The sequence below is a fragment of the Mus musculus genome, chromosome 4 (genome assembly GCF_000001635.26).
Source record: "Mus musculus strain C57BL/6J chromosome 4, GRCm38.p6 C57BL/6J".
NCBI classification, from domain to species: Eukaryota; Metazoa; Chordata; class Mammalia; order Rodentia; family Muridae; genus Mus; species Mus musculus.
Window position 1 is genome coordinate 18,853,903 of NC_000070.6, and position 27,008 is coordinate 18,880,910.

Genomic DNA, 27,008 nt, shown 5'->3' on the forward strand with positions numbered 1-27,008 from the left:
AAACAGGCTGTTTTCTTACATCATTCAGTTTGTAACAGATTTATACTTCCTTAGACAGTTTTCCCTAGACATTTAATCAATTTAGGAATCTTATAAGAGTATTTTGTGTGTTCTCTCATTGATACAATTTACAGTTTTTCACAAGGTTTGTTCTAATTCTATTACATGTTAACACAAATCAATCAACTATTGGTATATTCCTTGGATTATTAGAGAAAGGAGAGTGAAATCACCTATCATGTCTATATTCCAGTTTTTGCTTGATAAAAGGACAGTAAGTGATCTTGTTTTCTGTACTTGTTGTGAACGTTGAAATAAAAACATGCAAAATACTGCCTGGCTCCGAATGCATAGTCTGAAGGTAGAGTAAAATACTCAGCTTGGTAGCTAAAGCAGCCTATGTGATAAAGTACACATTTGTTTTTCAAATTAGTTGTGAAGAACTAAATCTTTAAGACTCTTACACATATTAAAGGTACTTAAAGTAGAATGAGGGAGGGGATTTTTATAATGACCTCCAATTATTTTTCCATACACTCTTAAAAGGCCTAGGAAAGGGGATGCCATTTGGATTGTAGAGAAGAGAATAGCTCAAATGTAAATGAAAGTCAGGGGAGGGAAGGAAACTATATACTTATCAAAGGGAAAAATCCACAAAAAAAGGATATTGAAATTCTAAACATTTATGCACAAATACAAGGACACCAACGTTTGTAAAAGAAACATCACTACTGCTTAACTCACATATTGGTTCTCACATGGTGATATTCAACCTGTGGCCATAGACTGGTCATCCATAAAAGCTAAACAGAGAAATAATGAAGCTATGCAACATTATCAACCAAATAAACCTAACATATTTACATACCATTTCAGCCAAACACAAGAGGGTTTACCTGCTTCTCAGCATCTTATGGAACATTCTTCAAAATTGAACACATACTTGGACACGAGGCAAGTCAGAAACCAGCTGCAAGACATCCCAGAGACCCAGAATGGACCCAAACATGATTGCCAAAATAGTCAATGAACTAATTCCTAATGATATTCTGCTATACTAATAGATCGAAGCCTAACCCAATTGTCATCAGAGAGGCATCCTCCGGAACCGGTGGGAGCAGATGCACAGACCCACAGACATACACTAGGCAGAGCCAGGAGGATCCCCAACAGAGAGGGAGAGAAAGGATTGTAGGGCTCATAGAGGACAAAAAAAAGAACATGACCCAGAGAATCAACTAAGCAGAACACACAGGGCTCACAGAGACTGAAGCAACAAACATGAACCCTGTATAGGTCTGAGCTAAGTCATCTGCACACACCTTATTGCTGTGTAGCATGGTGATCTTATGGGACTCCTAACAGTGTGTGTGTGGGGTCATCTCTGACCCTTTTATCTGTGCTAGGAATCCTTTTCCTTTTACTGGGTTGCCTTTTCGAGCTTCAGTATGAGACTTTGTGCCTAGTTGCATTGTATCTTGTTATGCCATTTGCTGTGGATATCCTTGGGAGACCTGGTTGATTCTTTTGTTTATTTCTTGTGGAGAAATCTGGGATTGAGAGGGGATCTGAGGGAGAGGAGTGGTGTGGGGAAGGACAGGAAAAAGTGAAGGGAGAAGAAGCTATGATCAGGCTATAATATATGGGAGAAGAATAAAAGAGGAAAAAGAAGAACTGATGGGTTTATGTGCATAGCTTGATAGGATACTTACACCAATAACCTCGCTAAGGCTCAGAGAAATTTTTTAGAAGACAGGACAACAAATATAGGAGATGAATTATAGGGGAAGTATGGTGAAATATTATTTTCTGGGCACGACACAGCCAATACAACCAAGATCTCATAGCAGTTTAGATTTTTCTATACTTGTCTTGCATTATTCTGGACCTGTGAAGAGTCAATAAATGGTAAGGGACGGTAAGGGAGTGGTTCACAGATCCCTACCACTTCCTTGGTAACCTTTGGGTATTGATAGATGTTGGACATCAAGGAGTCTCCCATTGGTGAGCTCACCAGTCTTCAACAGACAGTTACAAACCACAGCTGTGAGGATGTCAGTGAGGAAACTCAATGGCCCAAAGAACAAAAGACATAAAGAAGGCAGAGAGGCATACTTATACTAAGATTGGGATGTTGGGAGGGTTTGGAAGAAGATATGAGAGTATTCACCATACACTTTGTATGTGTAGAGACTGTCAACAAATTGTATTTAAAATATAAATTTTATATATTTATTGTTTTACTAGCTGAGTAGTACTCTATTTTGTAAATACCACATTTTCTGTATTCTTTGCTCTGTTCAGAGACATCTGGGTAATTTCCAACTTCTGGCTATTATAAATAAGTCTGCTATGAACATAGTGGACCATGTGTTCTCATTACCAGTTAGAACATCTTCTGGGTATATGCCCAGGAGTGGTATGCTGGGTCCTTAGGTAGTATTATGTCCAATTTTCTGAGGAACCGCCAAACTGATTTCCAGAGTGGTTGTACAAGCTTACAGTCCCACCAGCAATGGAGTAGTGTTCCTCTTTCTCCACATCCTCACCAGCATCTGATGTCACCTGCGTTTTTGTTCTTAGCCATTCTGACTGGTGTGAGGTGGAATTTCAGGGATGTTTTGATTTGAATTTCCCTGATGATTAAGGATGTTGAATATATCTTTAGGTGCTTCTCAGCCATTTGGTATTCCTCAGTTCAAAATTCTTTGTCTATCTCTGCACCCCATTTTTAATAGGGTTATTTGGTTTTCTGGAGTCAAACTTCTGAGTTCTTTGTATATTTTAGATATTAGCCTTTTATCAGATTTAGGATTGGTAAAGATCTTTTTCCAATCTGTTGGTTGCCTTTTTATCCTATTGACAGTGTCCTTTGCTTTACAAAAGCTTTGCAATTTTATGAGGTCCCATTTGTTAATTCTTGATCTTACTGTACAAGCCATTGTTGATGTTCTGTTCAGAAAAATTTTCCCTGTGTCCATATGGTCAAGGCTTTTCTCTACTTACTCATCTATAAGTTTCAGTATCTCTGGTTTTATGTGGAGGTCCTTGATCCACTTTGACTTAAGCTTTGTACAAGGAGTTAAGAATGGATCAATTCACATTCCTCTACATGCTAAACACCAGCTGTGCCAGCACCATTTATTGAAAATGCTGTCTTTTTCCACTGGGTGGTTTTAGCTCCTTTGTCAAAGATCAAGTGACCATAGGTGTGTGGATTCATTTCTGGGCCTTGAATTCTATTCCATTGATCTACCTGTCTGTCAGTGTACCAACACTATGCAGTTTTTAACAGAATTGCTCTGTAGTACAGCTTCAGACCAGGGATGGTGATTCCACCAGAGGTTCTTTTATTGTTGAGAATAGTTTTTGCTATCCTAGGTTTTTTGTTATTCCAGATGATGATGCAAATTGCCCTTTGTAACTCTGTGTAGAACTGAGCTGGAATTTGCCCAGTCACAAAGGAACACACATGATATTCACTCACTGATAAGTGGATATTAGAGCAGAAGCTCGAAATACCCAAGATACAATTCACAAAACCCATGAAACTCAAAGAGAAGGAAGACCAAAGTGTAGATACGACAATCCTTCTTAGAAGGGAGTACAAAATACCCATGGAAGGAGTTACAGAAAGAAAGAGGGAAGTATAGACTGTAGGAATGACCATCCAGAGACTGACTCACCTGGGGATCCATCCCATAAACAACCACCAAACACAGATACTATTGTGGATGCCAATAAGAGCTTGCTGATAGGAGCCTGATATAGCTGTCTCCTGAGACGCTCTGCCAGTGCCTGGCAAATACAGACGTGAATGCCTTTTGACAGAGCACAGAGTCCTCAATGAAGGAGTTAGAGAAAGTACCCAAGGGGTTGAAGGGATTTCAGTCCCATAGGAGGAACAACAATATGAACTAACCAGTATCTCCAGAGCTCCCTGGGACTAATCTACCAACCAAAGAAAACACATGATGGGACTCACGGCTCTAGCTGCATATGTAGCAGAGGATGGCCTAGTTGGTCATTAATGAGAAGAGAGGCCCTTGGTCCTATGGAGGTTCTATGCCCCAGTATAGGGGATTGCCAGGATCAGGAAGAGGGAGTGGGTTGGTGAGTGGGGGATGGGGAGGGATAGGGTGTTTTGGAGGGGAAACTAGGAAAGGGGATAACATTTGAAATGTAAATAAAGAAAATATCTAATAAAGTAAAAAATATGAATTTTAATGAAGCAATTTTTTGGTGAAAAGTGTATCAGTGCAAGAACACTTGCCTACTTTGCTTAAGCCCTACATTCCATCCCCCAAACCATAAAGATTCTCTACCTCCACTCACAATCGGACATACACACAAACTATATATAAAGTTCCCTTTTCATGTGTAAATATTTTCCTTTCATTAAAACCAACCATGCATTAATTTCCTTGAGCTACTTTTGTTTTTTAAATGTATTTTAATTCCCTTGAAATAAAATATGCAATACTTACAATTTGGAAATATAAATATATTCTACAATAAACTTATTATTCTACTGCCTTATAAATTTTTGGAAAATATAGTTCCTAATCATAATTCTCCCTAGAGACTAATGAATCAAGGAAAGAGCATGACAGTAGCCTTGTGAAATCAGTCTTAAAATAAATGAACTATAGAATAAATTTTAGAAGATGAATAGCATGCACATGAACAATTTCATCTCTATATTATACCATCTATTTAAATTTGGGCTGCCAGGTGGCAAAGGAGATTCTAATAAATGCTTGAAAGAAACACATTCATGTGTTTGATATGGTCAGTTTGATGGGGATACACAATTTCAGATATATGATGAAAACCCTTTTCAGGTATGTGTATAAGAATATCTTTAAAAGGTATTAATATCTAAATTAGAAGAAAGAGTAAGGAAACTTGGTCATCAATGGGAAAAGGTAAAATTCAGTAATTCAATATACCAGCAGAGCTACAAAATCAGAAACAGCATGGATTCTTTCTCCTTCAGTATCTCTAATTTCTATATATGTCTCCTTATTCTGGAACACTGTTTTTCTATCCACTAAGGAAAAAGATTATCAAACATTCATAATCCAAAACTTACTTAATTTCCTTACTACATATACATGTGTATGTGTATGTGTGTGTGTGCACACACACACAAACACAACCACCCCTACTCCCCCCCCCACACACACACAACTTTTGAGATCTTTAGTCTCAGACTATGGCAAAACTTGTTCCACCAACAGCTTCCCTTATTCTCAGGCCACAGCTGAACTCCTGGCTAGAGATGAGGTGCTTCCCAGTGAATCTCCTTAACAGATATAAATATTCAGTTGGTTCTGTTTCTCTGTAAAGCCCTGAATGAAGCAATTTTTTGGTGAAAAGTGTATCAGTGCAAGAACACTTGCCTACTTTGTTTAAAGCCCGACATTCCGTCTGTCAAACCATGAAGATTCTCTACCTCCACTAACAATCGGACATGTGTAATGTGTGAAATCTTTATTTAAGTAAAATGGTATCTAATGTGTTTATGTAACCCACTAATATTGTTAGTGAAAGAAAAACATGTTAAATACTGAAGGAATTATTGTTTTAATTCATAGTTGGTGTTGTGAAGTGATATTTAACTTCAAGGGAGTTGTATTTGAATGACACAGACGTGAAGAAAATTAACAAATACCACTTCAGAACCACACTTTTTAATAACAGACACGAGTTTGAAATAGCCTTTTCATTTGAATAAAGTTTTAGCAAGTGTAGGTGGTACATTCTCCAGGAGATTTATATACTCAAAATTTGGAATCCAAGGATTTTGTTCAATTGAGGTAGTTTAAGGAAAAAATCTTTCACCAATCTTTATGTCCAAAAATGTTTCCTATTCTATTATTTAATGGTATATGGCATTCTTTAGCATGAGTGTACAGAGAAGCACTTAGAATTATACTGGATAATGGCTTAATCACTCATTTCTGTTTATATTCAATTGCATATCTTAATCTGTGACAGCATCACTATTCTTTTATTATTACTAAAGCCCTAAGGTTTCAATATTTGACTTAAATATTGCAAAATTTGGATGTGTGTATGCACACATATGTATGCATGTGCGTATAGGCATGCATTGAATTCATGTGTTTTTAACGTGTGAGAATGCATCTATGCATGTGTGTATGCTGTCTATGTCATGTATATGTGTATGATTGGGTCTTTGAACATTAGCATTGTACATATTTTACCCGGTTCAAAATCATTAAAGAAACACCTTAAATATAGTATAAATCATTCTGTCAAACCAGGACTGCTACATTTAACAGTGAATGATAAAAAAGACTAGTAAACTCAACAAGCTGAAAGTAAAAAAATGGAGTCAGAATAATGTAAGGGGTGCATCTTTCTACTACATATCTATCTAAAATCTAATATATCTGTAGCCACTATTATGCATGAATCCACACTCACTTATAAGTCTCCATTTTTCAGTTAAAATTCTATTCTCTTTTCAAAAACCCCAGTGATTAAATGGCCAAAGAGTTAAATGACATTCATACATTTACCCTGTATGTCCTTATCTTCAATAACTGCCATCTCAACTTCTTGTCCAGTAATAACTGTGCATGTGAAGGGAGCTTGAAGAAGAATACTGATCTCACCAAAGGACTCCTTCTCCTTAAGTTTACCCATATAAACAAGTTTTTTAATTTTTTTCTGCAAAATATAGGGACAATAGAGGTTTCATGAAAATATTCACATAATCACTATTATTAGAAACTGAGCAATTCATAGACTTTCTGGCTAAAGGAAATTAGTAGCCAAGTTTATTGACATCAGAGGAAACATTTACTTTTTATTCATTGTATATTACTCCATTTATAATAAAGCAATAATACATTCAAGTACCCTTCAGTATATGAAAGATAGCTGACAAAACTGCCATTTAGTTATGCCGCTATTACATTATTTTAATGTCTACTAATTCAGAGTATGTGTGAATATGAGATGATTGATGATGATGATGGTGGTGATGATGATATGCATGTAGATGACTAAGGAGAACTTCAGTTCCCTCCTTTTACTATGTGGGTTCCACAGTCTGTCAGGCTTGGTGGCAAGCTGAGCCATCTAACTATCCTACATTTTATTTGTGAATATGTTAAGATGTCTGAGCAATGTTGAACTAGTTCAAGTTTTCAAAGCCCCAAGAATAGTACAGAGTGTAACTTAACAATATTTTGTGAACTACCAACTGTAATAAACTTCAGTCTCAGGTGGAAGACACTGTTATTGGAGTAACTGAGAGGATGGAGATAAGAAAAGTTAATAGCTACAAGTGATGGCATACACTGAGATGGCTATTCACTCTTGTCTTTCTTCATTTATTGTGTGGGTGTGTTTGCTTATAAGTGTGTTACTGTGAATTAATCTCAGGTCCATTTACATATCACAACTGGGAATTTTGTGAGCTGCATCTCCAACTATTATGCTTTCTTAGAAAAAAGGTGATTTCAGTTGAATAATCTAATAATTTATTTCAAATCAGGGTCCTTGTGATAAACTTTGCTGCAGTTTCAGTACAGATGGTTCTGCAGAGGGTGAGAAGATGATGACATCTTTCCTGGGAGATCTAATCTGTATCAAAACTATGATGATCAGGCAACAGTAAGCATGGAAAAACAAATATCTCCCCAAGACAAGGATTTGGCTGGCACTTGAACAAGGAGGAAGTCTTTAGTAAGTGTGTTGAAATCAAGTCATAAAAATTTAAATATTTGTCATTTTTGGACACGGTAAAGCTTTACTGTGGATATCACAGAAATGTCAGAGAATAAGCCAGTTTACATATTTAATTGAATCCTATTACAGAGTATCAGAGAAATGATCATTCATTCTTTTTCTGTTTCTATCACTCCTTTTTGCCTGGTTGATAAAGTGAAATGAGTATCTTGTGCTTTTTTGGGGTTTGAGATTTTCATACCACCTATGTTGAGATCCATGCAACTTATCGTAGATTCTTTTACTCTGTATGTGTGGCAATTCATTATCTAAGAATACCAAATGTATGGTGTTCAATATGTATGAGAAAATGTTATCCAGCATCCCTAAGTCATTAGAGTAGTTAATTCTCAAAAGAAGCAAATAAGCTGAAACTCACCACTTTGTTTATTGGTAGGTCCACAAGTCCAACAACATTTCTGTAAATGTTACAATATCCAGAGTTGATATAACCCACAAATGAAATGACAGTTCCACTTTCTACTAACACTGAAAATGAAAGAGAAAGAGTGAAAGAGAGACCTTTTACATTTGGGACATAAAAAATTATTTAGTATATTCTGACAAAATTAGGCTACTTAATTCAATAACTATGGTATTTTCTGAATAAATGTCAACCTATAGACACTGCATGTGTAAAGAGAAATTTTAAAAGTGTACCTATTGTGCGTGTGTGTGTGTGTGTGTGTGTCTGTGTGTGTGTGTGTACTACTGCTATAGAAATAAACATTGATGAGTACTCACCTGCATCATTTACTGAATTATATATTAAATTATTCTAGGTACTGAAGAGATGACTCAATAGTTCAGAGAGTTCCCTGCTTCTTTCCCATGTTTGGTTCACATCACCCACATCAGGTGGCCCTCAACCACCTAGAACCCCAGTTCCACGGAAATCCAATATATCTGGCCACCTTGGGCACTTTCACTAAAGTGTTTGCACATACACACACATGTAAACACATACCAGGTTTAAAATGATATTTAAAAAATATGTCTAATGTGTCTGATTTCAAACTTTTATAGATTTGAATAATGACTTTCACAAATGTTAACTATAACTCTCCGGACTCCATACCTTCATCTGGAAACCAGAAACTTTCTTAATATAGCAGTGGTTATAACTAAAGGTTTTGGGGGCATGCTGCCCTACTGTAAAGCTTCCACAGCTACCTCCTGTATGTCCTTATAAAAAGTATATAACTTCTCTAATCTGTGGCTTTTGGCCATCTTGTTCCTGGAAGACAAATGAGCGTTGTGGAGAGGTAGAGTGAGTGTAAGTGTTTTTCCAACCCAGACGTTTCCTCAAAGTTCTTTCTTTAAAGGTTTCTTTCTTCAGAGTTCCCAAACTTTTTATTTTGTGTATTTATGGTATTTTTAGGGAACTCTTATTCAGATCTCTAATACACCATACTCTGTCTAATATTGCGGGTCTTGTTACTTTGGCATTTGAAAATCTGATCTTTATAGAATTTCATGTTTGATTTTTCCCTTTTCATTTTAACTTTGAGCCTTGCTTTGTGAGATAAAATCTAATTTCCCCTGTGATTGATGTTTTCTTTAGTAAATATAGGAAACACACTTAGCTTTGTCTGCCACAGAGTAAATACTATATATGAAAAATACTGTGAAATCTGAAACTCTGGCTGTCTAGATATTATACCTGTATATAGAATCTTAATTTGAAAAATTACTGAAGGATAAGAAGAACCATAAGCAAGAATCAGTATGAAGACTATAAGCATGTACCTCTAATACTACAAACCATAAGGAACACAAAATGTTATATTTAAAGTACTAAATTATATTTGCATATGTACTGTTATAAGGTATAAATGTTCTTATAATACTGGGAGTTTTACCTAATTAGATCAATCAATCTTTATTATTCATTTTCAATTTTGTTAATTTTAAATATCCTTTTAAAGTGAATGTTCAGCTTTTAAATTTTTAGTTCATGTTGTTTTCTTTTAACATTGAATCCTTTACTTTTAGCTCAGTTTCTAATCTACTAGGCTAGATTGTAACTCTTTGACTGCATTTCAATTTTTATTTTAATTAATTTAAGTGCTTTCATTTTTGCATAATATCCTATTGTAGAACATCTTTTTAGTTTGTCAACTCAAATATTTCATATAGTGACAATTTCCTGATTTATTGGCCTGAGGTTTGCCCTAATATTTTCTCCAGAAATTTATTTTTTATTTTGAATTTCTATTTGCAAATAACCTCGTTAAGACATTTTTTTCATATTTCTTGTTTTCAGATTATTTTCACATTGTACTACCCAGATAGATAGATAGATAGATAGATAGATAGATAGATAGATAGATAGATAGACAGACAGATAGACAGATAGACATAGACACATAGACATAAGCATAGGCATAGGCATAGACATAGACATAGACATAGACATAGACATAGACATAGACATAGACATAGACATAGACATAGACATAGACATAGATATAGATATAGATATAGATATACCTAATGCATTATGAAATGTGATTAACTTGGCTCAGTTTTTCCTAATTTTATTTAAGATAAGGGTACATTCCTCTTAGGAACTGTGATGTTTAATCTTGATTATTTACATTACAGAATCTATAATCAAAATAAAATTGCATCTCTGGACATGTCTATAAGAGGATTTCTTGAATGGGTTAACTGAGGTAAGAGGTCACATCCTAAATGTGTCCAGCATTCTTCCATGTACTAGATGTCTAGACAGAATAAAAGGAGCTAGGAGCTGAGCACCAACAGTCATTGCTGTCTTCTTTTAGAGCCCTGATGGAATGTGACCTGTGGTCTCAAATTCCCACTTCCCACTGTCATAATTTCTAGGGAGTGATAGACTATAACGTTTTATGTATAACCTTTCTTACTTAAGTTGTGTTTTGACATATCCCCTAGTGAAATCCAGGTGAATCTTGGAAATTTGGGCATAAAGACTCTAAAGACTGGAGGAAGGAAAGAAGCACTGTGCAGCTCAGTCTTCCGGATATGATATGGCCATTGCACTCATGAGCTAAAAGCAGCTGTGTTACCTGCTCAAGATCGACACCCCTGAAAATTCCAACACAGGTGTGGGGGCAAAAGGTACCTAGGTTCTTGGCACTTGGTGACTTCTATGGGAGTGAAAATCATGTTTCTCTATGGAGAGAGAGGGTGGCTTCTTAATACCCAGCAGTTGATCCTTATGGTTGAGCATTTAGGCCGCAACTACTGTGAGTTAAAACATAATAATAATAATAATAATAATAATAATAATAATAATAATAATAATAATAATAGAAAAAATGCTTGAGTTTGGAAGGAACTGTTTGAAAGTTCCAGGGGAAATGAGGGTGAATATAATAAAGGTATATTTTATTTACACGTAAAATTCTCAAATAATAAACACAAATAATTAAGATAACACAATATCATATACATCTGCATCTCACGTGAGTGAAATACTCCATTATAAAGCTAACCAATGTATGTAAGTGAGAAAAGCTACAAAACATGTACAAATTTACAAATTATGTACAAGTGACAAATGATATCAAAGAAGTTCTAAATAAGTAGAGAAATGTTTTAAATCAATAAATATAAAGATTCAATATTGTTTCTATGGAAGTTTCTCCCTAAATTATCTATAGACTCAGAAGTGCCTCTTTTAGACTAATAATAAATGTTTAAAGTGAAAAAAGAGAACTTGAAGTTCGTAGAGGTCTCATTAAAACTCCACTGTTAATTCATAAATAAAACAATTTGATTTGATATTTCTTGGAAAGATGAAAAAGACATAGGGACACCGGCAAAATATTGAAAGAAAGGAGGAAATTAGAAAGAAAGACGCTACTAAAATGAAGACTTCTTGTGCAGCCTCCTTCCTGCAAATGTGTTAAAGTTACAAGAAGAGACAGGTAGCACACTGCAATGAAATAAAGAACATACAAATTGACCTACATATAGTCAAATGATTTTGGACAAAGAAACAAAGACCAAACACTGAGAATATTCAGCAGATTACAAACTGAATTCAAACTTTAACCTTCTACACTTCAAAAAAAATCTTCGGATGAATCACAGACCTAAATGTATAATGAAACCCAGCAATACTATGAGAAGGTAACCATAAGACTATAGAACTATAAAACCTCGGTTTTAGCACTAACATCAAGAGTATGACATTGGAAATAAATCTGTGAGCATTGGATGCATAATCCAGACCTAAGAAAATTAAAAGAGAAATTTACTCTAAAAAAGAATATTCCTAATGATGAAAAATTAAGCCATAAGAGAAAAAAATGTTAATAAAATATATATCCATCCAAGAACTAACATGCAAAATCAAAAAACACAACTCTTAAAATTAGTAAGGAGGCAAGTAAAGCCCCTAAAAATAAAATTATTGGAAAAATATTTCACAATAATTACATTAAAAATAAAACCTAAAGCACTAAAATGAAATAAAAGCGAAACCACAGTATACCAAATCCTGAGAGATAAAGCAAGAGTATTACTAATGGGAAGTCTACAGCAATGAATGCCCACTTCAGGAAAACAAGGACCTCCCGTGAAGGGCCACAGGTCAGGGGGCCAGAAAGGTATAAAAAGGAGAAGGAGAAACTCCCAGGAAACCATAAATATCTGAGTATAAATACTTGAAATAAAAAAGTAAAAGAAATTAATATAAAATTAGATTTTTAGCAATTTTTTAAAAGATGTGAATAAAACTTGATGAAAGTTGAAATACCAATTGATATGATAAAAATGATTGTAGAAATATTGTGTATAAACATGCCATCAATTGTATATCCTGCAATAAATGGATAAATTACTGGCAATAGTTACTATACAAATCCTGAATCATGGACAAATAGGAGACCTGAACAGATAGATCTAATAAGGATTTGGATTCAGTAAACAAAAGCCTCCCATGGTCAGGTTAACTCTGGAAAAGATGATATAACATCACTTTTTCTTTGAGTCTGCCAAACACTGAATGGGCAAGAGTAGTAACTAGTTCATTTTATGAATGAGGCAGTATTTTGATAGCTCATACAGGAAAAGCTACTCTAAGAAAAGAAAACTACAGGCCTATATGACTAATGTTACCAGTTTAAACAACCTTTACAAGAAACTGGCTCATCAAATTGAACTGGCTATGTAGAGGACCATGACCCATGTCCAAGTGAGAATTGTCCCTGTCATCTGATCTCAGTTCAATAGTGTTGAACAATTTTTCATGATTATAAAAATAAAATAAATAAAATACAAAACTTTAACAAATCCAGGAATAGAAAGAAACTAACTCAATGCAGTAAACACTGTAGATACAGAGTTCATAGCTAATATACAATCTCAACCATACTAAAGCCTTCCTCCGAGGATAATAAACAACTCAGGGATGTCTTTGCAGAAACTCTAAAACTGTCCCAACACCGTTTTACATTATACATTTTAGATAAGTTACAATATATCCAGTCTATTTTTTATTTAATTATTTATTTTAAATTTTAAATTTTATTCCCCAGTCTACCCTCTGTCTGTTCCATATCACATACATCCTTCCCACCCCCTGTCTCCACGATGTCCCCACCCCTCACACCACCTGTCCTCTAAATTTCCTGGGGCCTCCAGTCTCTTGACCGTTATGTGCATCGTCCCTGATTGAACCTAGACCCGGCAGTTCTCTACTATATGTGTGTTGGGGGCCTCATATCAACTAGTGTATGCTGCTTGGTTAGTGGTCCAGTGTTTGAGAGATCTCAGGGTCCAGATTAATTATGACTGCTGGTCCTCCTACAGGGTCGCCCTTCTCCTTTGCTCCTTTTAGTCTTTCCCTAGTTCAACCACAGGGATCAGCAGCTTCCCTCCATTGGTTGGGTGCAAATATCTGCATCTGACTTCAGCTGCTTCTTGGATCCTCCGGAGTGTGGTCATGCTAAGGTCCCTTTTTGTGAGCGTTCCATAGTCTAAATGTTTTTGCAGCAGAACTCATGGTCTCCCTTAATTAAAAGTAAAGAAATCAAGACTCAACTCAAACATGTCACATTTAGGCAGTTAGATTGCACGTCATACCACACGCAGAACATCCTGTAACATAGTTAAAGAGCAGAATGACAAGTTACAAGCCTGAGAGTGAGTTCCAGTGCATTTGGTCCAAATCAGTTCTGAGTTCTGTCTTCCGACTTAAAAGAATACCAATCTGTATGTAGTGCTATTCTAGCAGCAAATAGTATTTTGCTGCTGTTGTTGTTGTCATGTGATGTGAAAGCTGTGCTCCATTTTGGAACATGTCACTTTCCTAAGAACCTTTCTTACTAGGGAAGAAAATAATTTTATTTTATTCAAATCATTTTACAATTGTGTAATTATGCAAAAAATAAGAGTATTCATGAAATGTTGTCTCTAAAACAGCAAGAATTTTATAGAACTAGCACTAAATGGTAAGAGAACTTCAATTAAATGATGCAGCTCCAAGCATCTGCTTCCTCATTCTTCTGAGCGCAGGAACTAATCGGAGCTACACAAAACCATTTCACATTTTTTAACCCAGCTTTTAACACTTTTATTGTTAATTACTTTATTTAAAATACTTGTTATTTTGAAATCTAACAATGTTTTGTAACTGTGAAATAAATTAATTGAGGTAAAAATTTAAACACTCTATTTGTTAATCATTTATAACCAATCTGCTGAATGAAAGTGTGCTCCTATGACCACGAGTTATTCTCATGATTTTGCTTTTGTAGTTCATTTATCTTTGTGTAGTAGGAATTTTCCAATAAGGCCAACTTACTTTCTGTGTCTTCATTTATTATTCCAAAAATGGAGTTTGGGGAATTTTTCAAATACACTTCTGAGCTCCATTTTATGAAATAAGAATTCTGAAGTGTTGTGAGTGGAGAAGAGAACTATGTCTATTACTTGTTAGTTTTATGACTGATACTGACAAATGGTTAGAACAATATACAAAATATCCCTGGGAAAATCAGACTCATCAGCTTTTATTAGACCACATTTTTGGTCCATGGATGGTATGTCCAGTTCCAGGGTAAGGATTTGTTTATTGGCATTTTCTTACTTCCTCATCCACCACTGCAATTATAAAACTACTTTCCTGAAGCTAACTAGCATCATTCTAACGTGAACTAAGGTGCCACTTTCTCTTCCAACATCCTTTACATTCTGTTGACCTAGAGTGGCTGCTGATCTTCTATTTCCTTCTTCCCTGAGTTACAACAACCCAGCATTGGACACATGCTCTTGTAAACATAAAGATCTGCTTTTCCAATCTCATGATTAGGCTAGCACTTCTTTCAACTACTTAAGGAGTTCCTTCTCTGATGTCCTCATTTATCCTCTTTCTCCCCAAGCTAGGAGGCTTTGAACTCACAGAATTATCATGAGTTTGGACATTAGCCCTCCATGAAACATGGGGTATGTTACTTCTTTGAAGGAGAATGATGCTAAATTGTGATTAAAATTGCTCATTTTAGCTACCTGCTCAATGACAAGTTCTGCAGAAATTCAACAGAACTCTGATATCAACCTCATATAATACATATTTCTGGGGTTGTGATAGAGAACACTCAAGGTCTCACAGGCACACTTCATTCTCAGGTGATCTGATTCCTTTATTTATATTTGGAAATACAGTACACTATATGAAATATTTAAATCTAGATTCATTTCAGCTTATCTAGAAAAACAATAACATTTAAGACACTAACTCTACATAATGAATCCATCTCTTTTCCCATTCTGCCATATTTTTCCTACTGATATGTATGGAACGTTTTTTTCTACATGTGCATGGATAATTTTATTGGCTGCTGTGTCTCACTCTATACTGTTCCAGACTAAATTCACCCATGTCATTTTTGTTAGGTATTTAAATTGTTTCTAAAATTTTGTAGGAAGTCTGCATATATTAGTACAATGTTTTAGACAGATTTATCCAGTATCTAGATTTATTCCATATTATTTTTATCAAATTAACTTTGAAATACATTACACCATTGTACACACCTGCTTAAAGGACAAACAATTATCATTTACTTACTTTGGCAATGCTGTGTAATAATGAATGTTATAATATTTGCAGTCCTTTGTTTCTCTTTGGACATTGCTTTTTCTGACTTCTATTCTATTTCTACCACTTTGTCCCTTTCCCAATGTGTTTATTTCTCTCATGTGTTTGTGTTCAATCTTTTACCTTGTGACTATAAATGTTTACTATTTACTTGGTAGAGTTATATTTATATGAATTATAATCTACCTCATTTCTAATATAGGGAATAATTTATCAGCTGGATATTTGTGTATTGATACTTAATTCATGATCATTAATATACAAAACAAAGGGATTTGTTTTGATATTTTCCTTTCTTTGGAAAATTTAAAAGATACTTACTTATTTATATCTATATATTATTGGATATTTTATTTATTTACAATTCAAATAAACATTAATTTGTAGTCTAACTAGAAAATATTCTTAAAGAAAAAAATGAAACTTGAAATTTATTCTAGTAAGAAAATGTGGTTAAACATTAGAAATATTGAATTGATGTCACTATCCAATCTTGCTTTTCTTTATTGAAAACTCATAATTCTAGTAGGTCACTTGAAAAGTTTACTGACAAGAACATAAAGGCATAGATGTTGGAATTCCCTCAGAAGGACAACCAACTAATCCTGATCTTCTCAAAGACAGCATGTCACTTAGGATGCTGCGTGAGGTGCTAGGAGCTTGCTAAGTAGCATTCTGTGATGCTTCCTATCTGCCTGAAGAGAAGTTAATCAATTTGTAAGTATCTTATTTCCTTTCTTTAGAACTGTGCTTTACATATATAAGTACATGACAGGCCACGCTACTTCTTGTGAGTAGCCTTTTAGGAATGCAATCAGAATTATTCCATGGAATGGCAAAATATTTATTACTAATGTTTCAGACACTAGTCATGTATTCTGTGATAGAAACCCAAATTTGATTCATAGTTTTTGCATTGTAAATATTCTCTAAATAAATTCTAGCAATATTTTCTTAACTGATATTCATCAAACAAATCTAAGATTAATATTAATGAAATGTGTGTTCACAGTGGCAAGTTCTGTCTGTATCACTGTGCCCTTTCTAAACTAGAAGTTAAATAAACAGTCTTTTATTAAAGAAGTTTGCCAAGGATTTTAAAGTAAAGAATGAATTAATGTTAAAATAAACATCATAAAACAAGATTTTGCAGATGAACATGGATAAGCATTTAATAATAGAAATAATGTTTTAAATTAAAAGAAAGTGATATGAGATATGTAAATGCTATTAATATATCTTTTGATCCAAAACAAGTTAACAGCAAATATTTTAACACACACACACACACACACACACACACATATATATATATATATGTATATATATATATATATATATGTATATATATATACACATATAGCAGCACCAATGTTAAAAAACCTATAGAAAAACAAATCCTTGCCATAGCTCTCCTCTAATTAAAAATGTCATGTTTCAGTGAAGTACTGATATGTTGTATTATCTGAGATGTCTGCATTTTATAAAATGATACTTTTATCCACTAAAAATGTCCCAAACAAAAGTATCTTTTGAGTTTGAAAGTTGGTACTAGAGATAGTTGGTTAAATAATTACCTGTGTAAAACTTAATGCATGCAAAAGTGTGAAAAACAAAACTAAAACAAACAAATAAACAAAAACATGAACTGGAATGAAGACCGAGAAAAGAAAAAGAAAAGCAAATTGCCATTGGAGAAGTTTTATTTTATTTATTTATTTATTTATTTATTTAGGTAGAGATAGCAAAGCAAACTGAGTGAAGGCAGTTCAGTGAGTTTGTCACTGAGTTGGAAGGCAGTGCAGTTAATGAATGCAGTGAAGTTGAGTTTGTGAGTTGATGCAATTCAGTGCAGGTCAGCAGAGGCAATTGGCACTAGAGAATGAGAAGGAGCTAAAAGATCAGAATAAATTGCCAGAGTTTGTTTGACACCAAGCAGAGCAGTTCAGTGAGAAGCTGAGAGAAGCTAGATTGAATCAGTCATCTTGGAGAGGAGATTGAACAAGAACAGTTGACTTTGAACAAGTCAGCTAAAATTCATAAAGAACAAGAAAGCTTGATCTTGTTTAGCAGAAAGCCTCCAAGACAACAATGACATCAGGCAAATATGATACTTTTACACACTGACCAAGTACAGGGATTACAGAAGTGCACAATTACACTTGACCATTTATTTTTTTTTAATTTAGATAAATTTAACTTTATGTATAAAGGTCAAGATACATATTTAATAGTCAATTTTCTAATAGGGATTATAGTTTTCCATGAAATTATAAGATTGATAAAGATTATATGTATGAATAGATGTTTAAATTTAGAGGAATGTGGTATATGTCCTAAGAAAAACTTCAGCAGTTATCTGTTTAAATGCAAGGCAAGGTTTCTCTCAAAAGGATTCTAACTACATGAGCACTCTATTATTGGAATGTACCTCATTGTATGCTATTTGGATCAAAGGGACAGGAATAATAAAAAAATAATAATTTTAAAATTCATTTTCATTTAATTTACTATCTGGAAGCTAGATTTTTAAGATCAGCAGTAATATTTTTTAAGCTTACATAACTGCTAAACACGTTGTTTCTCTCTCTTACAATAACTAAAATGAGAGAGATAAATCAAGAATTGAAACTACAAATTTGTAAGCAAATCCTATCTGGACCTATTCTACATTCTGAACATATAATTTGTCATATTGAAAAATAAATCCAAAACAAAACACCAGGAAATTCATCATATATAATTGTATTGGTTTCATGTAGTTCCAGTAACAACAAAGTAAGAACAAAACAAAACAAACAGAAAAGACATTGAAAGCAAAATGGTGTAATGTTGAGTTCCTGAGCCCTGATAACTTATGTTAAGGGGTAAATAAAATTAACTACCCAGGCAGCTTGATGCTGGGGAGGCACTAATTACCTTTTTCTGCTAGCATCTGTTAACTGTGTTAGATTTTATCTTTTGGTCATATCAGTCTACTCTCTGACTGACTATTCTATTCTGATTATTTCCCTATCAAAGTTTCTCTGTATTTTTCTTATCAGACTCTGTGTTATGGTACTTATAATCTACTTGAAAATTTCGGATATAGTCATTCATTAACATACTTTGCCATAGCTGGGCAGTGGTGGCACACACCACCACTCAATCCCAGCACATGGGAGGCAGAGGAGGGTGGATTTCTGAGTTTGAGGCCAGCCTGGTCTATACAGAGTGAGTTCCAGGAGAGCCAGGGCTACACAGAGAAACCGTGTCTCAAAAAAACAACAACAACAAAAAAATACAAACAAACAAAATAAATAAACATAGTTTGCCATATTACATGTGAATTAGTCATTTGGCAAATAAATTAGCAATTTTGACTTCTGATAAGTGTGTGTGTAGATAGATAGATAGGTAGACAGATAGATAGAGATAGAGATATATTTGAAGTCATTTCTATGCCTATTACAATAGCCAAAAGAATATAAGAAGCAAGTAAAACCCTTCAAAAATAAAATTATAAACTATTATTTTTGATGAAATAATCACAAACATTTTCAATAAATAACTTAGAAATGGGATTCAGGAGTACATCAGAAAGATTTTCCACCACAACCAAAGATAGCATCATCTCATAGCATCATCTCAAAGATACATAATGATATCAGCAAATGCAATATTTGAAAGAAATTAACTCTAAGAACAGGAAGCACATGATCACTTTACTGCATGCAAAAATGATCTCTAATAAAATCCAACATTCATTCATGAATGAATTCCTGAAGACTTTTCCCTACATAATAAAGGCAAATATACAATATATCCAGAGCTAAGATCATCTTAATCCTCCTAACTAGAGAAATTCTCATAGTATTTCCACAAAATCAGAAAGACTGCAAAGATATCCAGTCTGTCCACTCTTGTTCAAAATAGTACTCACCATTTTAGCTACAACAATAAGACAAATGAGAGATATAAACTGGATAGAAATAGCAAAGGGTTGTTCTTTGGAGATGTGATTTTAGACACTATATATATATATATATATATATTCTTAAGAGCCCATAAGAAAAATCTTACAGCTTATAAATACTCTCATCAAAAGAGTAAACATCCTAGAAATGACATACACACCCACAAGGAAATAAATAATAGCATTAAATATAGTCTTTTAAAAATCATGAATAAATCTAAGGAAGTAAAGTACATTGAAAACCGTACAAAACTGTAAAAAGATATAGAAAATATCAGAAGACGAAGAGATCTACCATGTTCACTGATTGGTAGGATCAAAATTGTGAAAATGACCATACTACCAAAAGCAATCTAAAGTTTCATCCCCATCAAAATTTCAATAAAATTCTTTACAAAAATTGAATAAATAAAAGAAACAATAAATTTAATATGTGGAAATGAAAATATTGCTTTTATTTCCTCACATGAAAAGATGAGATGGGAGGCATACCAAATATTTAAAAATACATGGTTTGGGCTGAGCTCAGAGCCTCAGCCTAAGCCAGAAAGATTCTTGCCTCCATACAATCTAGTCTTCTGGACCCCCCAGCCATGAAGGCTTTAGATTCCAACCTCAATCTACTAACCTAGGCCTAGCAGGTTTTATTTTAGCCTCTGAGACTTAATGCTAAGGAAACTCAATATTTCTATCTCTTTCTGAACTCTGTATAACTGGTTCAACTCAGCTGTTCTGGCTCAAAGTCCTTGCCATTCAAATTGACTTCTCTTGTCTTACTCTACTTGGAAAGACTGCCTCTGAATTCCAGGAACTTAACTGCTCTGAAGTCAACTCCTCTGCTCCAAACTGAGCTCACCGCACTCAATTGAGTTGCACCAAACTCAAAGGTAAATTAGGACTAAGTTTCTGTGACTTATATAATGATACTAGTAGAAATTATTTCCGTAGAATATTTTGAATTTATTAAATTTTAAACATTAATCAGACATTTCTCTTACTAGATACTGCACCAGCAACAATTTTCTTGCATCATAGCATAAGAAAAACAATTAAAACAATAGAAAAGGAAAGCAACGCATGCTTCATAGGAACAAAATGAAAGGGGTTGTTCATGATGGCTTCAGCCTTAAAATCACAATTCTACAGAGGCTGAGGCAGGAGGATCATGAGTTCCAGATGAGCCTAAGCACACACAGATCTTTTAAAGAAAAAGAAACGAAAAGAGGTAAGGACAGAGAAAGAGGGAAAGAAAAAGTCTTCTCAAACAATATTGTATCACAGAAAGGACATAAAACACTAAATTGTACCTAAGTAATAATGACAAAGAATGTTTATAAAGTAATAAAGATGGTCAGATCCTGAATTGTATTCTTCAATGAGCAATATTATTGTAAGTCCATAAATAAGTACTGCTACATAGTAAAGCTGAAAATAAATATAGCATGTTCCTGTTAGCACATATAAGGGTGTTTTCCGATGTCAACATAAAGAGCAACTTGAATTTTAATACCCAAATGAAGAGAGAAATAAATAAAATCATGTATTTTATTAAAGTTCTAGAATTTATAACATGCAAGATTAATAATAAAAATTTAAAAATTCAAATATCTGTGCATAAGCCATTCTGGAAACTCAGTTTCAGCTTTGGGCTTAGAAAAATTTCAGGATCATATAAATATTAGATTAGATTTTAAAACCACTCAGATAAGGGTGATGTGTAGTAAAATGTTTCTAGGAAATATTAGAGAAAAGATCATCCCACCTCCATGTTGAACCCTGTGCTTCCAAAGCCCACATGCTTGGTGTTTGGAGTGTGTTCCTGGGCATCCGCAGTCCTGCATCTGACTAGCAGCCATGTAATATGTATGACATTTAAAATCAAAACACAAAGGCATATTAGAACATGCCCATGATCTTAGTGTTTGAGAGGCTAAAACAAGGATACTGAGCTTCAGGATAGCCTGGACTAAAAATAACCTTAAAGCCAGACAGGACTTTATGGCTTGTTCTTCCTGTAATAGTGAGGATGATGATGATAATAGGAATAGGAATGGTAATATAAAGAGTAATAATAAAAATGATATTTTTGAAATCCCTGCATGAGAAGACTTCTCACCAATAGGGTTAAGATGTACTGGAAACGTGATATATTATATGCTAAACAATAGTCTTGAATAATTAAAATGCTTGTCATTAATTTTTTAATCATTAATCATCATTGCCTATTGTGCGTGTGGTTTACATAAAACAATTGCTAACCATTAGGTTTTTCAGTGTCTTTATTCCTTCAACTATCATTGATGCTTACACACACACACACACACACACACACACACACACACACACACATATATATATATATATGTGTGTGTGTGTGTGTGTGTATATACACACATATAGTTTTTTCATTGAATTTTCTTTTTTTCATTATATATTTTCTTTATTTACATTTCAAATATAATCTCCTTTTCCATTCTCCCCCTGGAATCCCCCTATCTCATCCCCCTCTCTCTGCGTCTATGAGGGTGTTCTAACACCCACCCACCCACTCCTGCCTCCCCAACCTGGCATTTCCCTACAATGAAGCATCTCTCAAGACTTCATAGGACCAAGGACTTACAAATACAGGATGATAGTTCCATCCATTTGTCTAAGAATTTCATGAAGTCACTGCTTTTTTTGTTTTTTGTTTTCTATAGCTGAGTGTATCACATTGTATAAATGTGCCATATTTTCTATGTCCATTACTCTTTTGAAGGATATTTGGGTTCTTTCCATCTTTTGGCTAATATAAATAAGGCTGCTATAAACATGGTGGAGCATGTGTACTTGTTATACATTGGAGCATCTTTTGGGTATATGACCAGGCATGGCATAGGTGGATCCTCAGGTAATACTATGCCCAATTTTCTGAAGAACATCCAGAATGATTTTCAGAGTGGTTGTGCCAGCTTGCAATCCTGCCAAAATTGGAGAAGTATCCCTCTTTCTCTACATGGTCACCAACATCGGCTGTCACCTGAGTTTTTGATCTTAGCCATTGTGACTGTTGTGAGGTGGAATCTCAGTGTTGTTTTGATTTGCATTTCCCTGATGATGAAGGATGTTGAACATTTCTTTAGATGCTTCTCAGCCGTTCAATATGCTTCAGTTGAGAATTCTTTGTCTAGATCTGTACCACATCTTTAATAGGGTTATTTGGTTCTCTGGAGTCTAATTTCTTGAGTTCTTTGTAAATATGGATATTAGTCCTCTATCAAATGTAGGATTGGTAAAGATCTTTTTCCAATCTGTTGGTTGCCATTTTGTCCTGTTGACAGTGTCCTTTGACTTACAATAGCTTTGTAGTTTTATGAGGTTCCATTTTGTCTATTGTTCATCTTAGAGCATAAGCCACTGGGGTTCTGTTCAGAAAAATTTCCCCTGTGCCAATGTATTCAAAGCTCTTCCCTACTTTCTCTTCTATTAGTTTCAGTGTATCTTTTTTTTTTTTTGCGGGGGGGAGGATATCGAGACAGGGTTTCTCTGTATAGTCCTGGCTGTCCTGGAACTCACTCTATAGATCAGGCTGGCCTTGAACTCAGAAATTCGCTTCCCTCTGCCTCCCAAGTGCTGGGATTAAAGGCGCGTGCCACCATGCCCGGCTAGTGTATCTGGTTTTATGTCGAAATTTTTGATCCACTTGGACTTGAGCTTTATAAAAGAGATAAGAATGGATCAATTTCCATTCTTCTACATGGTCCAGTTGAACAAGCACCATTTGTTGAAAGTGCTGTCCTTTTTTCCACTGTATGGTTTTAGCTTCTTTGTCAACGATCAAGTGACCACAGTTGTGTGGGTTAATTTCCAGGTCTTAAGGGACAGTGATTTCACCAGATGTTCCATGCTCATGGTTAGCAGGATTAATATAGTCAAAATGGCCATCTTGCCAAAAGCAATATACAAATTCAATACAATACCCATCAAAATTTCAACTCATTTCCTCATAGAGTTAGAAAGAGCAATTCTCAAATTCATTTGGAATATTCAAAAACCAAGAATAGCAAAAACTATTCTCAACAATAAAAGAGCCTCTGGGGGCATCACTGGATTTCATTACATAGGAAAAGCCCCTTGCTTGTGTTTTTTTTGACTGAGTCTTCTTTTGCCAGCAGCAGAGAAGAATCTTGGAGACTTGTACTATGTAAACACTCCACAGCTGAGTTATACTCAAGCCCAAAGTCAGGTTGTTTTATCAGCTATTTTCAGCAAGGTCTGCCAAATACACCTGTCACTTTTCCAATCTAGATTACTGCTTCCTTGTATTTTCTAAATACAGACAAACAATCAAATACCCATTTTCATTTTTATTTTACTGTATGTTAGAAAGCAGTCAACTAATATTTGCTACAGTTGGTAATATAGTATGACCTATTAAACATTATTTTAATGGATGATATTTGTAACACACCTCATCAGTTTTAAATTACACTCCATATGTTTTTTAATTACTAAATCTTTAAAATTAAAATACAAACTCTGTAGTAATGAATACTTTGTAGTTACTTAAATATTTGATTTTAAGTGATTAGAAATACATTGCTTTTTTATTGCCATAAACCAACTAGTATAACATTTCACACTCAGCCATTGTTCAGTAAACAAAGTAATTAACCAAAGTCAAATGATAATATTCTGACAAATCCTTACGGAAATTTAGTTGCCTTTGATAAAATTGTTAACCAGCTCACAGCTTTTGATTTTTAGGCAGAGACAAAAGACTTCCTTAAGGTTTCTTTTATTTTTTTATTAAGTATTTATTTTATTTACATTTCCAATGCTATCCCAAAAGGTTTTAAAGCAAGGAAACAAAGAAACAAAGAAACAAAAGAGTTTATTTTTCAGTGTTAGAAAGCATCAGGAATAGTACAAAACTAGATTTCGGCAGAAAGCAGCAATTAAGTAAAACCAACAGTGGAAAAGTCTGCTCAAAGTAGAGCAGCTCTGGAGGAAACCCCATTGCTGTGGCTTAGTTTCATCACTTGTGGTACAAATGCTGAGCCTCAGACTAGCTTGCTCCTCACCAGGCTTGTTAAAAAAGCTGTTAGCCAATCCCCTTCAAAGGCTGTTGAGGATCTCAGTCCATCACCAGGAACCAAATCTCCATGAAGGTTTCCAGGGAAGAGCTCTAAATTTCTCATCCCTTGGCAAGCAAGATGAAGATGTTAGGAAGTCTCTCAACAGTTCATATGCGTGTGGTTCCCAATGTGATGTTTATAGCAGGATGCATACAAGAAGAGAGTTTTAATATGTTGGGAGGTTTTGATTAATTTTATTTATGAGTGATCATTTGATTTATCATCTTATAAAGCAGAAAGTTAAATAATGAGATTTAAATATAATTAAGTATGATATTCAATACATTCTACAAATTTTTTTACTACTGGTGATTTCATGGTAAAAATGGACTTTCAGACACTTTTTACCTAATGTCTTTAACAACATGAAACTGTCTACTTTACTTACAACCATCTCAAATCCATTTTGGGTTTCATTTACCTTTATTGTGTTTAAAACTTGTGGATTTTCAGAATTATTAATAGGCAATGCATTACAATGACAGAGCTCTCTACTAATTCCTTCTAATGGGAGAAATTTGTAACAAAAAAGTCAAATAAAAACATTTTTATGTAGAAAATTTGCGAACAGAGAGCATATTTGGGGTCTTAAAATTCAATCAGCAAAACTAATTCAGTGAAAATATTGTACTAAGAGCTAAAAGAACCTACATGAACTGGCCAGCATGGAGTTTAATTATTTTCTTTACCTAGTAATAAATCATAGCTTTTGCAAAAACACTGCCACTATAACAGTCATTCATCAACAAATTTTAAAAAGTTTACAAATCCTAGAGTAATTTTTTCCTACTGAAAAAGAAGAGAAATGAGTCAATTCCAGAAAAATGTGAAGCCTAGTGGGAAAATTGACCATAAGCTACAAGCAATCCAGAGACTGTCCCACCTGGGGATTCATCACATATATACTCACGAAAACCAGACACTATTTTGGATGCCAAGAAGTACATGCTGACAGGAGTCTGATATAGCTGTCTCCTGAGAGGCTCTGCCAGAGCCTAATAGTTACTGGACCAAGATTGTTGATTACCTGCAGTACTCATTTAAATGTCCAGAATTAAACTAGTACATGATAGAATGATACTAAATGTATACTAAGTTTGATCGATAAGACGCTGATGCCAAAATCCTGACTGTATCTCAGAGGTTTAAACTGCAGTTGTTCTCTAGGCCAAGTGCCAAACCATGTATCTGATAGCTCAAACTCTTGTGGCTTTTGGTGACAAGACTTTATTTCTCAGTGCCATAATGACATTTCCATAATTGGTCTTTAAGAAGTAAATTGTTGATTACACTTTTTCTTTATTTTCTGTTTATGTCAAGTTCTACTTGAGAAAAATGACTGTTTACCAATAGAAAGAAGATAATAATCAATGATTCTCAAGTTAACCTATGTTCTTTATATATGTATATGCTATGTATATGATAGGAACAGCGTGGTTAGTAAAATAAGCTAGTTATTAGCCACACTTTGAAAAAGAGTAACTCAGGAGAAAACTACCAGTAATGCTAAAAAAACATGGTTATCAGGTTCTTTCGTGTATGAAGCCAAAATGTAAGAAGCTGTGAATATCCAGAAAAGAACATAGTCAGAAACTGCCAATGATAAGTCCTAAAGTCTATTAATTTAATATAATAACAGAGTTTTATTTTTACTTATTCAGTACAACAAGGTGTCTAACACAGAAGATAGTATAACAAATATTACCTTTCAGATATTGAAGTATATGAAACATGCTGTGCCAAGTATATTTTTAGTTCTTTTTTTATTTTTAGGTATTTTCTTCATATACATTTCCAATGCTATCCCAAAGTCCCCCATACCCTCCCTGATACCCTCCCCACCCACTCCCACTTCTTGGCCCTGGCGTTCCCCTGTACTGAGGCATATAAAGTTTGCAAGACCAATGAGCCTCTCTTTCCACTGATGGCCGACTAGGCCATCTTCTGATACATATACAGATAGAGACACGAGCTCTGGGGGGTACTGGTTAGTTCATATTGCTGCTCCACCTATAGGGTTGCAGATCCCTTTAGCTCCTTGGGTACTTTCTCTAGCTCCTCCATTGGGGGCCCT

The 27,008-nt window shown here is 34.5% G+C and overlaps 1 protein-coding gene across 1 annotated transcript in view; it reads right to left on the reverse strand.

The window, feature by feature from the left end:
* Positions 1 to 27,008, reverse strand: part of Cnbd1 (cyclic nucleotide binding domain containing 1) — a 354,571-nt gene that overhangs the window by 85,923 nt on the left and 241,640 nt on the right. Inside the window, exons 9-10 of the mRNA NM_001371269.1 lie at positions 8,147 to 8,256; positions 6,546 to 6,702 (exon numbers count right to left, since the gene is read on the reverse strand). Of these exons, the coding sequence (NP_001358198.1) occupies positions 6,546 to 6,702; positions 8,147 to 8,256 (267 nt within the window). The remainder of the gene's footprint in view (positions 1 to 6,545; positions 6,703 to 8,146; positions 8,257 to 27,008) is intronic.